This window comes from Falco peregrinus, chromosome W (assembly GCF_023634155.1).
Source record: "Falco peregrinus isolate bFalPer1 chromosome W, bFalPer1.pri, whole genome shotgun sequence".
Taxonomy (NCBI): Eukaryota; Metazoa; Chordata; class Aves; order Falconiformes; family Falconidae; genus Falco; species Falco peregrinus.
Window position 1 is genome coordinate 23,184,983 of NC_073743.1, and position 15,668 is coordinate 23,200,650.

The following is a 15,668-nucleotide window of genomic DNA, read 5'->3' on the forward strand; positions in this document are numbered from 1 at the left end:
CTTCCTTCCTACAAAGAGGAGTTTCAGAGTCACCTTTCTAATCAATAGAGGTGAGATGTAGCCTTTATTTGTATCTTGGGAAAGGGTACAGGAGTTTGGAAGAGTTTAAAATTAAACAAAATCTGTGAGATCAAATCTGACATTGCCTATTAGAAATATGATATCAAAATTGCCCCAGGGGAAGAACTTCCTGAGCAGTGACAGATGAAGGAGGGTGTGTAGCATTCCTGGGATTGCATCTGATACTAGGCAAAGAAGTTATCTGTACTTGTTCTGCCACAGGTAGCCATACAGTTGTTTCTGGGAGGGTGGGGGGAATAAAAGGGAAGATATGTGTCGTGGTTTAACCCGTGGTTTAACCCTGGCCGGCAACCAAGCACCACGGAGCAGCTTGCTCACTCCCTCCCACCCGGAGGGGTGAGGAGGAGAATCAGAAAGGAATGTAAAATTTGAGGGTTGAGATAAGAACAATTTAATAATTTAAACAGAATAAATAGGTAAGAACAACAATAATAACAATGACAAAAACAATAATAATAATAATAACAATTATAATGGAAAGGTGGGGGAAAAGGGTAAAATCCAAAGGAAAAGGGAAAAACAAGTGATGCACAGTACAACTTGCTCACCACCCGCTGACTGATACCCAGCCAGTCCCTGAGCAACGATCCCCCCCGCCCCAGCTAACCCTCCAAGTTTATATACCAAGCATGACATCCCATGGTATGGAATGCCTCTTTGGCTGGTTCAGGTCAGCTGACCTGGCTGTGTCCCTTCCCAGTCTCTTGTACCCCCCCAGCCCTCTGGCTGGCAAGGCCCAAGAAACTGAAAAGTCCTTGACTTCAGTATAAACATTACCCAGCAACAACTAAAAACATCAGTGTGTTATCAATACTGTTCTCACATCGTAGCCAAAACACAGCGCTGTACTGGCTACTAAGAAGAAAGTTAACTCCATCCCAGCTGAAACCAGGACAAGATGAAATTCCCAACCAAGACTCAGAGGCAAATTCCTATTGAAAAGCATTGCACCTCTTCATTGTACTGATTTTTTTTTAATGACCTTTCTCAAGCATGAAGCTCCGAGACTGCTAAATTAGAGAGTTCTTAATCTTTCACTAGTTTTCTTGAGGAGATGGTCTGTACCTAATGAAACTTTTGGATTATTTTAATGCATCTTGCTTATCTTTGTGCTGGCTATGAATCAGGAGCTCCTCAGTATCTGCAATAGGCAGTAACATTGACAGATATTCCTTTGGATCCACGTGAGTCTTTGTTAGCCAAAACAAGCACAGAGCAGGCATGACTTTGAGTCTGTGTGGTCCTAGATCTGAAACAGCCCTTGACTGCACATAGTCAGCAAGCACCTTTGTGTTAAATTTCAGATTAATTTTTCCCTGACAGCCTTTGGTGGCACTGCAGGGTAAGAAATACAGGTTTTTACAGCCTGTTTGCAACTAACCTCTGATCTGCAGCACAAGCTGCAGCAAATGTGAGAGGAATAACAAATTGGAGCTTAGGTTAAACAGTTTGCCCCAGTATAATCACTTTACATTATAAAGACAAGGGCTGATTAATAGTTTAAAAAAAGAACTAACAGGGAATATTCTGTCTCCTAAACTACCTTTCTGTACAAGAATTCAAAACCAGACTTGGGAGATAAGGCCAATCCAAAAGTATTAAAAATAAGTATTTCTCATGATGACAATGAATCAGCTGCAAATTTGGCTTGTTCTAATGGAAATTTGGTGCTCTGAAAAAGCACTGAGCTGGCATCTTTGAAAATTGAAGCTCTCTTCTGATCCACAGCAGAGGTCCAAGGAGGTAAATGCAAATGCCCCAATATTGTCCTGACAATATACTTAAATCCTCTGCCAGAGAGATAAACATCCCAGGAAAAGTAGTGTTTGCTCTGCATCCTCAGTTCAGCCCCTGATCTTCCTGTCAACCCTGCCAGCTCTGCCAATAAGGGAGGATGCTAGCTGATGCCTTTTGCTTTTATGATATGGCTATTTGATCACTGGAGATTAGGAGGACAGCAAACTCCTTTGACAAGGCTATCAAAAATGGTGAGACTACCAGTCACTATCAATTTCAGTCAGATACAAAATCCAAACCCATTTAAAGGGACATTAATTTGATTGCTTTTCAGCTTTGTCAGTAGCACATATGAAACAGATATCTTTCCAAAATGGTGGTGTCCCCTAGTTATCCTTAGGCAGAAGCGATCTCAGGACATTGAAATGCCTTTGTGATACCCTGTTGTGGTTTAACACCAGCCGGCAACTAAGCACCACACTGCCACTCGCTCAGTCCCCCCCCCCAGCAGGATGGGGGGAGAGAATCAGAAGGGTAAAAGTGAGAAAACTCATAGGTTGATATAAATACAGTTTAATAACTAAAAAAAAAAAATAAATTGCAATGAAAAGGTAAAATAACAAAGAGAGAAAAATAAAACTGAAGACAAGTGATGCAAATGAAAACAATTGCTCACCACCAACCAACCAATGCCCAGCCAGTCCCTGAGCAGTACCCCCCCACCAACCTCCCCCCTATTTTTATTGCTGAGCATGACATCATATGCTATGGAATATCCCTTTGGTCAGTTGGGGTCAGCTGTCCCAGCTGCATTCCCTCATAGCTTCTTGTGCACCCCCAGGCTACTTGCTGGTGGGGTGGTATGAGAAGCAGAAAAGGCCTTGGTGCTGTGTAAGCACTGCTCAACAATAACGAAAACATCCCTGTATTATCAATACTGTTTTCAGCACAAATCCAAAACATAGCCTCATACTAACTACTATGAAGAAAATTAACTCTAGCCAAAACCAACACATACCCTTTGATGGAAATTATATAGAAGACATTGAATGAACCGTCCCATATACAAATGTTTTATATAGGTGCTAACGCTGTCTCTTAACTGTTTAATTGTATGTCAAGTGCAGGCTAGAAGAAATTGTACATGTACAAGGCCACTGGACATAACTTACTGGTTCATGAGTTACCTATTCTTGTGAACCTTAGGTATTACCTATTTATTTATAACTGCTTCACTACCAAATTTCTATTTGAGATGCATGTTCCTGAATAGCTTTTAAGAAAAATCCCCAAACTAGCCCTCAAAATGTAGTAATTTCTATTGCACTGAAGTTTCCAAGGTGCAAAATTTTCTTGCTACAGATTAATGGTACCCTTTCAAAACACTGAGAGGGAAGTAGATTCTCAAAAGCTTTTAGACACCTACAAACAGAGATAGGTACTGAGTAGGATATTCTCAAGTGCTAGCAGAAAAGAGGCAAGGAAACAATTACTACTGCAAGTTTTATAAACAAACATTTCAGAATATGCTGAAATATACTGAAAACACTATTCCTTTGGTTCTGACTCTTTTGGTGGAAAGTGGATTAACTTAATAGTACTTCCAAATAGGTAAAGAAACAATAAGCCCCACGTCACACTACACAAGATGAATCAGCAGTGTTGCACAGATTTTCACTCTTAGGTGTCCACATTTTTCAGTGAGAGCAGTTAATTTGGCATTAAGTACCAGCAATGCCTACTTTCTCTGCCCACTTCTGACTTTTCAGCACAACACATGTTGGTGGATTTACCTGAGGAATTTGTTAAGATCTCCATTCTTCATATACTCAAAGACCATGATGAGTGGATCACCCTCAACACAGACACCATAGAACTTGACGATGTGCTCATGTTGCAAGTTAGTCAGCAGCTCTGCCTCACGGTGGAAGTCCTTGCGGGCATTGTCACTGGCATCCTTCAACGTCTGGTAAAAGAAAGAAATATGTAAGGAAGGGGAGATGTTCGCAGAAGGCAGAAAACATGTGGGAAGGCATAGTAAAGGTAAAATAAGTACACTACTGTGTAAAGGATGGAGAAAGTACATTCTTAGTAACTGTTTCAGCAATGGAGATGAGATGCAATTGCAATCAAATAATAGTGGTACAGTTTTCATTCTCCTGCCACACCTCATCCCATATGTTTTTTATTGTAAGAGGATGCAGCAATACTCATGATCTTATTGTACCAAGTGTTTTCCAAAAACAGAACAAAGAAATTAATCTTATTTGAAAAACATGCTAGTACATAGCTGATCTATGACCTTTAGCATTTAACTCAAGCAAAAATCTGGTATCCTATTGGTATTTACCTTTCTTGTAAGTTCCTTAAAGTAAAGATTTGTTTGCTTAAAATGCTTAGCAGTAATGTAGATTCATTTGTTATTTATTATTAATGTTGTTGCTGATGTTGACCCCTACAGTATGCTATACATTAGGTAGATTTATAGAAGGGTACATCCCTGGACCACAACTTACAATCTGAGACCTTAGCCAGAAACTCCTTTGGAATTCAGTAATTCTACTCATAAGATTAAGCATATGCATAAGCAACTGGAGGTTCAATCTTAAACTGATGGACAGAGAAGAAGTAGATGCAGAACAGAATTTGGGGGGGTTAATTTTATTTTTTTCCCCATTTATATAGATTAAATGGGAGGCTTAAATGTTGTATAATGAAATAGTGCTAATTTAACTCCCACACATAGGCAGCTTTAGAGCCCTTCTCAAGAACTACACTTCATGAGCAAGGAAATACTTTCATGCACCAAAAAGCCCCAATTCTGACACCAGTTTAAGTAAGCAATAATCATAAATAGCAATAAACCACTGCTATGCTCTACCTTAAAAAGGTATAGTGGTTAATTCAAATAATATTTTTAAAATAGTAAGAGAATGGTAACAGGTTACCAGTGCTTGCAAATTGTTATTCACGGAAAGTGAACTTTGGGCTCTCTACCTCTGTACTTTAAGTACAATTAGACTCAATGCAAAGGAAGATGAGACAAAAAAGTAGTTGCTTTGCCTTAACTAAAGATGTTTCTCCTGGTTATCTAGTTATGTTATTTTCTATCCCCAATTCATATAGAGAGCGTGGGACCAACCACACTCATGAGAACAGACACAGAACAAGTTGATGCAATGCAATGGTCCTACCAACAAACCCAGTTCTTAGCTACAGCTACAGTAATGGTTTGTTCAAGGTTTTTCTTCAACAGACACATTTCTATCCACTTTTGTAGTATTATATGTATACATGTGCGAATGAGGGGCTAAAAGACAACTGTCAGAGAAAGCACTTGCTTTATTTATGAAATTGCAACATAGGTCTCAAAAAAATGAACAGTTACCATAGTAAGGTCTAGATGGTGGGACAAGGAGCAGCCACCTAACAAGTTGAGGTTTTTTTCCCTGTGGATTTCAGGCTCTATAGATCCCAGAGGCAATAAAAATCTGTCATGCCACAAACACCCCTTCTCTGAGGGACCGTCCTGTGTTTTCTGGCCCAGAGAGCCTCTTCCACAAGTTTTACTACTAGTGATGCAATAAGGATTTTGGCTGCTTTACAACCTATGATACAGCACACAGAGCTATATCCTCTAAGGTGGATATCATATCATCTCCTCACCTATGGTCCCCACAGAGTCATATCTGAACCAGGTAAGAACTGAATTGGAACATGTCTTCCAAACTTTCCAAGCTCTGGGGTGATGCTTTAACATAATACAGGCACTGACCCACAGTCTAATCTACATATTATATAATGGAATCACCATTGAGAATTCTATTGCCACTTGAGTTTCCTCTGATGGTTTAATGTATAAAGCAATTGGACTGTAATACTTCTCAGTAATACAACTAAAAAAACAATTCATATTAAAAACATTTTTAGATAATAGCAACCTGGAGGAAAAAAAAATGACAAGGAGAAACATAGGCTCATACTCTTTCCAACATAACCTTTCCCTGGAAAGACAGTAAAAATGCTGAAAACTTTTTCCTGTGAGGCTGGCATATTTTATATTTCAGAAAGCACTTTTCATCTCACAGAAACAGCAAAATTATCATATGAAAGAGCAGTTGCATGGCAATTACACATTTTCTGTCAAACAGCAAAATACAGAAACGTCTAAACCCAGGTATAACCAAACAGGGTTTCTGCTACCAAGAGGTGATTGAAATTTCTGTTACTCAACATTGTCAAGTCCCTTTTCATTATTTCATGCAGCACACAGAATAGACAGAATGCATGAGAGAGCTTACATAGTCAGGCAAGGAGGACAGTGAAAAGAACAAAAATTAATAAGCATACAGAATTTACATAGAAATGACAGAGTAATGCATTTAGCATGTTCTCAGTGCAAGGGAAAAAAACCCCAAATAAATCTGTAAGAACACAAGTAATATAAAACATAATAATAATAATAACAACAACAATTATCGTTATTGACAAGTAAACTAAAGCTTTAGCATGCAAAGGACTCTCACCAGTCCATGGGAGTTTTGACCGTGTAGGAACTGAGAGACAACTCCATGTACATACAACCCTACTCGGCCAGCAGCTAAAGAGGAGAGACGTGCTGCCTTGGGCAACAGAGGGACTCCCTGGCTGCTACAGAAGCTCCACAACCATTGAATTCAGGCTTTTCACACTTAATAGATGGACTGCCACCCCACACATATTCTCCTCTATGGGATCTTTCTCCAGATATCCACTTAGAAACTAGTCTCTGCAGATCTGTGCTTCATAGAGTGCAAACCTGTAGCTCCTCAATCCATCTCTACTCGATTGAGCTGTATCTACAAGTAAGTCAGAACAAGAACAGGGGAATTTGAGTCTCACTAGCATCAGTATAATTCAGTAATGAAATTCTCAGGATACCTTTCCTTTACATTCTTTCAGACTTTCACTGTGAAATCCTTACTATTGCTCCCCATCACCATACAATAGCTAAGCTCAATAAATGAATGATGGTTTTGACCCTTATCTGAACTAAGAAGTTCTGAAGAGTTGGAAACCTTTAGTTTTCCTCTGCAGGTGCCGTGGAAATGTTCATCTTGTACAGGCAGCACTCTACTAGAGCTTTTTCTGGAACTCTTAGCTCTTATATAATTTACTACAGCAATGTCAACAATTCAGATATTTGATGCATTTTGAGTCAGATGAACTATCTTCTGTGAGGTTCAGTGCCAGGGTTTTTAGCATGCTTGTACAAGGCTGCTGCACTTGCCCAGCAACCAGCAGGTAAAAATTGACAGGCACCCTGGTGAATGAAAAGAAATTCTGGTGAATGTCTGATGACACAGTGCTTCTCCCAGGCCAGCTCACTCAGCTTTCTTGCTGCCTAAATTCTCCTATTACTTGCCAGTTATAGATTTCCATTGGCTACTGCACAGGGACATTTTTATTTTGGTATCACTCAGGAGGCTGAAGCTCTCTAAAGCATTTGATGTTCATGGAGACAACCTACCCTCAGCTGCTGGCATCCAGGACTGCTCCTCTAGGATGAAAAGTCTTCACATTTTCACTGGGCCAAACCCTGTGCCCAACAGGGAGATTTGGACACAGTCATCTGTCTTGCTCTTTGCATGCCTTCACATCTCTGATTAGTACCACCCTCAATTTTAACTGGAGCATAACCACAAACTATGCTTTGTGCCATGATAAAAGAGAATGGCCAGGAAGTGCCATACAGGGCTATACAGGGATCAGTCCAATGGTCTAGATAGCTAAAAACTCACTCTTTGACAGGGACCAGAATCAGGTCTTCAAGAGTTGGTGCAAGAAACTGAAAGTGGGCAGTGTAAGGGTGTGTGAAAGGAGTGTGTCTGCTCCTTCAAACAGACCTATCTGGTCTGTCCTTGACCAGATACCCTTCAGTGAAGCAAAGGGAAATAAGAAAAGGAGGAAGCCATAAACAAGAACATTCAGGGACAGAAACCTGACTGACACATAAGGGAGAGGATGAGAACCAAACTTGGTCAGTCACACTAATTGATGAGAGGGTGTGAGAATGTTTATTCCAGCAGGTTATCTGATCAGGAATATAGTCAATTGGGAAACCAAGGGAAAAACATGAAACCAGAAGCCAAAATACACCAAGCCCCAGACCTGACAAAGCAAACATGGAGACAGTGACAAGAAACAAACCTCACCAGTCACACTAACTGATGAGCTATCAAGAAATCACAGACACCACTTCAAGTAAAATCAATCTGGATTTTGCAACTGCTAAAACTGTAAAGCAGGGAGCCGTGGGGGACATGCAGACAAAGGAGGGAGCAGAAAGGAACAAAGAAAGGGGTAGAAATAAAAGGATATAAAAGGGGCCAGTCACATGAAAAACGAGGGCAGTCGGTATGCTTGTCCAGCTGAGCCCTGTGCCTGATCACTGCAGTCTGTCCTATTGTTGTCCTGTAGGCAGGTTCGTTATTGGGCGTGCAGCATCAATTCACACACCGAGTCAAAGTATTTCTATTCCTTTATTCTAGTTTGCACAAAGTAGGGAGCTAGGTGGTCACCCACAAATGCCTAGCTCCCCGACTGTCAAAACTTTACACTATTTATACAGTTCAGCAAGCAAAGACATCAGCCTTCATTGGTTACAAGCTGCACAACTCTTTCATTATTTAGTACTCAGATTCCTATTTGTTAAGAAATTATCTCACTTCTTATGTTAATCAGTCCTCATGCTCAATCTCCACTTCTTTTTGAGTAGGTGGGTTTCTTGAGTTGGTGGTCAAGGGTTAGTGGCCATGATCTCCCCCTGCCAGAATTACCTTTCCCCTAGTTTAGCCGAGGTCACTGCTTGCGATGAGCTTCCTAACAACTTCTCTATTTTGTAGAGGTGCTTCCTCTGTGGAGTTCCTTTTCTAAACAAAAGGATTTGCTGGTGATTGATGAAGCACTTAGTAGGACATACAAAAATGCTTGTAACCTGAATTCAGAATTAATAACTAATTTGTTCTAATTTAAAGTCAAGCTACTAACAATACATTCAATTTTACTAATAATTTTATAACACTATCATTTTATATTTTTTTATTAATACTTTTCTTAACTCAGTCGGATGGGATCAACCCAAGGGTACTGAGGGAGCTGGTGGAGTAGCTCGACAAGCCACTTGTCCATCATTTATTAACAGTCCTGGCTAACCAGGAAGGTCCCAGCAGACTGGAGGTTAGCCAATGTGCCACCCACCTACAAGAAGGGCAAGAAGGGGGATCCAGAAACTACTGGCCTGTCAGCCTGACCTCAGTGCTGGGGAAGGTTATGAAGCAGATCATCCTGAGTGCCATCACATGGCACGTGCAGGACAACTGGGGGATCAGGCCCAGCCAGCATGGGTTTATGAAAAGCAGGTCCTGCTTGACGAATCTGATCTCCTTCTACGGCAAGATGACCCGCCTAGTAGATGAAGGAAAGGCTGTAGATATTGTCTACTTGGAGCTTAGTAAAGCCTTTGACACCATCTCCCACAGCATTCTCCTGGAGAAACTCGCTGCTCATGGCTTGGATGGGTGTACTCTACACTGGGTTAAAAGCTGGCTGGATGGCCAAGCCCAAAGAGTGGTGGTGAATGGAGTTACATCCAGCTGGCAGATGGTCACACGTGGTGTTCCCCAGGGCTCAGTGCTGGGGCCTGTTCTGTTTAATATCTTTATCCCCAATCTGGATGAGGGGGTCGAGTGCACCCTCAGTAAGTTTGCAGATGACACCAAGTTGGCAGGAGTGTTGGTCTGCTTGAGGGTAGGAAGGTTCTGTAGAGGGATCTGGACAGGATGAGGTTCAACAAGTAGTGCCGGATCCTGCACTTGGGTCACAACAAACCCCATGCAATGCTACAGGCTTGGGGAAGAGTGGCTGGAAAGCTGCCTGCTGGAAAAGGACCAGAAGATGCTGGTCGACAGCCAGCTGAACATGAGCCAGCAGTGTGCCCAGGTGGCCAGGAAGGCCAACAGCATCCTGGCTTGTATATGAAGCAGTGTGGCCAACAGGACAAGGGAAGTGATTGTCCGTCCCCCTGTACTCAGCACTGGTGAGGCCACACCTCGAATACTTTTGGGCCCCTCACTACAAAAAAGACATTGAGGTTCTGCAGCATGTCTAGAGAAGGACAGTGAAGTTGATGAAGGTTGTGGAGCAGAAGTCTTATGAAGAGCATCTGAGGCAACTATGGTCGTTTAGCCTGGAGAAGAGGAGACTCAGGGGGGACCTTATTGCTCTCTCTAGCTACCTGAAAGGAGGTTGTAGGCAGGTGGGGGTAGGTCTCTTCTCCCAGATTACTAGTGACAGGGCAAGAAGAAACAGCCTCAAGTTACGCCAGGGGAGGTTGAGATTGGATATTAGGAAAAACTTCTTCATTGAAAGGGTGGTGAAGCATTGGAACAGGTTGCCCAGGGAGGTGGTGGAATCACCATCCCTGGAGGTATTCAATAAAATGCGTAGATGTGGTGCTTAGGTACATGGTTTAGTAATGGACTTGACAGTCCTGGGTTAACGGTTGGACTTGATCAACTCAAAGGTCTTTTCCAACCTAAATGATTCTATGATTCTATTTATCTGTATAATCTCACTCTCTATCCCGTGTGTATGCGTGCTTGCCAGGACTAAGTGCCAGCTTCTGGTGAGACCTGTATCTGCATGAGTGTATTTTGGTACTAGCTACTGGAGTCAGATCTGGGGTATAGGTAGCCCTGGCCTGTGTTGTCAGCTACTCAAGTGAGTGGGGGTCTCTTGCCTCCAGCCACTGAAGGGGAATGACATATGTTCCAAAAACCAGCTACTGGGGGGACCAGTGTGAGTGAGGTGGATGAGGGGCTCCGCACTAGTGCCTGGAGCAGAACCGTGGGTACAGGGTGCTGGGGAGGGCTGAGTGTCTGCATCTTCCCCAAACCTGTTGTGTGTGGGGTGTGCATGTATATGCACTAGCAAACTTTAAGCTGGACTAGCCAGCAAGTAGGAGGGCTTCAGGTCCAGGCCTCAGTATCAGCCAGGCAGAGTAGTCCAGGGGGACTTGCAAATGTGGAGTGTGTGAGTACATGCATGTTTGCTAGTGAGTATCAAGATGAGCCGATGAGTAGGGAACCAGTGAAGTGAGTAAGAGGGCCCAGGTTCCAGGCAGGGGTGCTGGGCAGACAGAGGGATCTGTGAATGTGTGTGTGCTTGTTTATGTAGTGTTGTGTGTATGCTTCCACTAGTGAACTTCTATCTCTACCAGCTGAAGAGGAGGAGGAGACTTGGCTGTCTATGTTTATGTTTTATGCGAGTCCTGTATGTAGGTGCTGTTGAAGGCAACGCCTTGTCTGTGGCAGTCTGCGTGACCAGCTGTGTCAGTGTCCTTTGCGTGTGTGTCTCTGGAATACCTGTGCAGCTTCGTTACTGGTTGATTCTGCAACTGGAAAAGCAGCAGCTACGTCCCTCAGCCTGGGCAGAGATCCTGAGTCCATGGGCATTGGGCTGGGCTCCAGGGGCTAGGCAGGAGAGGTCCTGGGCTAGAGCAGCTGGAGAAGCCAGCCACACTTACATCACTTAACAGGCATAACTTGTCCACAAACATAATCCTTCCTACTTGTCCTTCTATGGCTACATGTAAGTTGCTTACTAAGGACATTGTAAAGAATGTATTTGGAAAAAAAAGTAAATACTGTTCCAGAAAAAATATAGATTTGTCATCTAAACCCATGGAGACATCTCTCCCTTTAAATGCTGAATGATCTTCATTGTGAATTACAGTGAGAAAGAGCAGCAGATAGAGAGTGCAGTTACAGCATTTTGCAGCAGCTGAAGTGCTAGGCTCCATTTGGTCAGGATTTTCAAAGGGAGCAAGTGAATGGAAAGGCTTTTATTTTGCTACCAAGCAGTTCACTGAAATGAAAGAGGAGAGAAAATTTTCACTCTAGCTTCACCAAAATACAGCAGAAAATTCCATCAGTTCTAATTTTGTCATCTCCTCTGTTGCTTTCTCCTGTCTGTATATACTTTTCAGGGCTTTATTTTTTCTCACCGGTCAGCATGAGTGAACAACTCCAAGTATCAAAAAACTTGTAACCTTGGCAAATCTAAAAAATCCTGCTATTTTTGGTGGAGCAAAAAAGTGCTCAACAAATCCATCCTCTTTTTTGTGTTCTCTCACTGTCAGATCCAAAATTCTGTTCCTTGTTTACAGTTTCAAAAAGATGATCTGCTGGGATTCTTTTACTGTATGGTTTTGTAGTGGGTTTACATGGCAAGGTTTTGGTAGCAGGGAGTCTACAGGCTTCTGTGAGAAGATGCCAGAAGCTTCCCTCATGTCCAACAGAGCCAGTGCCAGCCAGCTCCAAGATGGACCCACCACTGGCCAAGGCCAAGCCAATCAGCAATGGTGGTAGCGTCTCTATGATAGCATATTTAAGAAGGGAGGAAAAAACATCTGCACAAAAAAACCCTGCAGCAGAAGAGATGAGTGAGAATACGTGAGAGTAACAACTCTGCAGACACCAAGGTCGGTGCAGAAGGAGGGGGAAGAGGTGCTCCAGGTGCTGGAGCACAGATTCCCCTGCAGCCCATGGTGAAGACCATGGCGAGGCAGGCTGTCCCTCTGCAGCCCATGGAGGTTAATGGTGGAGCAGATATCCACCTGCAGCCCATGGAGGACCCCACTCTGGAGCAGGTGGATGCCTGAAGGAGGCTGTGAACACGCTGGAGCAGGTTTGCTGGCAGGACTTGTGGACCCAAGGAGAGGGGACCCCATACTGGAGCAGGTTTGCTGGCAGGATCTGTAACTCCATGAGGGACCCATGCTGGAGCAGTGTGTTAAGAACTGCAGCCCATGGGAAGGACTCACATTGGAGAAGTTCATGGAGAACTGTCTCCCGTAGGAGGGACCCCACTCTGGAGCAGGGGAAGAGTGTCAGGAGGAAGGAGCAGCAGGAACAATGTGTGATGAACTGACTACAGCCTCCATTCCCCATTTCCCTGCACTGCTTGGGGGGAGGAAGTAGTAAATCAGGAATTAAGTTAAGAAGAAGGGAGGGGTGAGGGGAAGGTGTTTTTTCTGATTTGAATGGTAATAAATTGAACTAATTTTCCCCAAGTCAAGTCTGTTTTGCCCTTGACAGTAATTGCTGAGTGATCTTTCTGTCCTTATTTTGACCCATGAGCCTTTCGTTATATTTTCTCTCCCCTGTCTGGTTGAGGAGGGGAGCAATATAGTGGGTTTGGTGGGAATCTGGCATTCAGCCAGGGTCAAACCACCACAGGTTTGATCCAAAATGTACACACAGTTGCCTAATTGTGAATGGACAGATAGCGTTATTTTCTGATCCCTAAGCACAGCCCAGATTCTAAAATGTATATTCTCCCTGCCTTAAATGAAATACTTCAAATGTTGAACACCTTGTTCAGCTTTCAGCAGAACACAGATAGAAGACTGTTGGCAGGGAAAATTGGCAAACTCTTAGTAGAGTATGGTTTCACTGATGTTGTTTTCTAGTGTGCATGCATATCTGAGGATGACAATTGACCTCAGTGGTTCCATTCTGAGGAACAAAAAGGCTTGGCATGGTGAAGCGTCTGGTGTGCAGTTTCTGAGATCATGATGGAAATCTTACTTCTTGGTAGATTCCCAATGTACCATGTAGTTTGTACCCTTCCAGGGTTCCAAAGAAATCCTTTTCCCCCCTCAGAAACATAAGAATTATTCTGAATACTGGCAAGTCCAAGGTTATGGTTGTTTTCACATAGTTTCCTTTTCCTTTGGACTGTATTTTGGAAGGGCTGAATGGAGAATAATGAAGAATCACTCCTCAGGGTCTGAAATATCATGATTTCTGGATTTCCGTGCAGCCAGTGTTTAACAACACATGACAATATTATCTGTACATTTTTTTATAACATTCCTGGCAGCCATATTAATGACAACTATCTACAGACAATTTCAAAGGTTGACAAAGCATTGCACAGTTCATGGAAAGATAGGTCTTCTTTGACTAGCAGTTATACACTTATCTGGTTATAGATTATTTTTTTTTAGACACACAACTCATATTTCTAATGACTTAAATGTCATTTTTCACTAATATAGCTTAGATCATAAAAGATTTTGCCCCTTTGTGACACTGTCAGTTTCTTCCTTTTCCTTATGAAATTCAGCTCTCATTTTATAATTCACAGTAAGATCAAATTTCATGTTCTCTTAATGCTCCGTTAGCCTTGTGAACCCCTCCACATATATTAGAGGAGTTACATGGGGCTACAGAATAGGCAAACATGATAATTTACAAATAAAATAGCATTAGCTGCAACCATGAACTAATAATGGAAACCCTAGACTCTTTTACCTTCACTGCCACCAAGATCTTGTCCTGCTCAGGACACAGGTTATAGCATTCAGCCAGAAAGACTTTTCCAAAGGCTCCTTCTCCGAGTTCTCTTTTAAGAACAATATTGTGGCGCTTGAAGTGCTGAACAACTGTGAATAGAACACAAAATAGAGGTCAAAAGTGAACTGCAAGGACACAACAGGAAGGGGGCTGTGCTTATGGTCTCATGGAGACAGGTTTGCCTGTACAGTGCAGTGCGTATCATGAAAAGAATCAATGTGCCTATATGTCATTCATTAGCACTTTGTCCAAAAAGAATGTGTTAATATATTTATATTTGGAACGTAGCACATCTGCTGGATAAGAAGAAGACGTAGAATTAAGAATCACCTGGGAAAAGCTATTTATCATTGTACTTGGATGAGTGCTGTAGAGCATACATAATAGTGAATGCTACTGGATAAACAATCCAGCGTTTGGGATATATTCAGATGTGGACCAAACTCAGGCTCTGTGCTTGACCACATGCATATTCCAAATTGGGTGTCCATTTACTTAGAAACTACCTTATCTCCATTACTAAAGAATATAAAAAGAAGTGCTGCTATTAACAGCAGTGGAGAGAAATGACACAGCCTGTCCCCCTTGATATCACCAACTTCGGGGAAAGGGGCCACAGTCTATGAAAGGAAAATACATATGTTCTAAATCATAAGTCTATGAAGATGCAACCTCAGAACACTGCATATATACTTAATAATAATGTGTATACGTGTGAGCCTGGTGCTGGAATAAACTAGAAGAGAGACCCAGGATACCCTGAGGCACCTCCAACATAAGCCTACCAGGAAGGCAGCATGCCTGAGAAGCACACCTACACAAGACTCAGCTGCCATTCAATCAGGTGCCAGAAAACCCACTGCCAGCATGAAAACAGGCTAGCTGCACATACTCTGATCCCATGAAGGGATGCTGTGGGGCCCTGAGCTCCTAGCTAGCCACTCCCAGCATGCCACTTACTCACCTGCAGGGCTCAGTAGTGCCAGAGGTGCAATGCCCAGCTGCCCTCTCACAGCCCAGCATGCCACTCTGTCTCTTATTTCCAGGGTGATGACTAAACGTGCTGTTTTCAAAGGGTGGGGAGAGACTATTAAATATTTCAGTGCTGACATTTTCAAACTATAACAAAAGATAAGCTATGAACAAGGCCTTTGCTGCATAGTTCTTCCAAATGAGGTTGGGGGCATGGGTCTGTAGAGGGTACAGGGCCAATATTTATTTAGCTTTTTACCTTCCATTTTGACAACCTCTGGAGTGCATGGCCTATAAACAGGACAACTCAGTGTACCCTGTACTTGGGTGATATGTATCTTTAAGCCCTCTGGATCCCAATATTCCCACTACTCATGCCAGTACCCTTTGGCTTCAACACTCTATCAGATACAGACAGAACTGCTGCGATCACATTCTTTTAATGTAACATCCAGCCTGTTGGACAGCACAATATGG

The 15,668-nt window shown here is 42.6% G+C and overlaps 1 protein-coding gene across 1 annotated transcript in view; it reads right to left on the reverse strand.

The window, feature by feature from the left end:
- The window catches only part of LOC129783120 (BDNF/NT-3 growth factors receptor-like), a 262,545-nt gene that overhangs the window by 105,799 nt on the left and 141,078 nt on the right, over nt 1–15,668 (reverse strand). Inside the window, 2 exon segments of the mRNA XM_055792861.1 lie at nt 3,612–3,784; nt 14,178–14,308. Coding sequence (XP_055648836.1) covers nt 3,612–3,784; nt 14,178–14,308 — 304 coding nt within the window.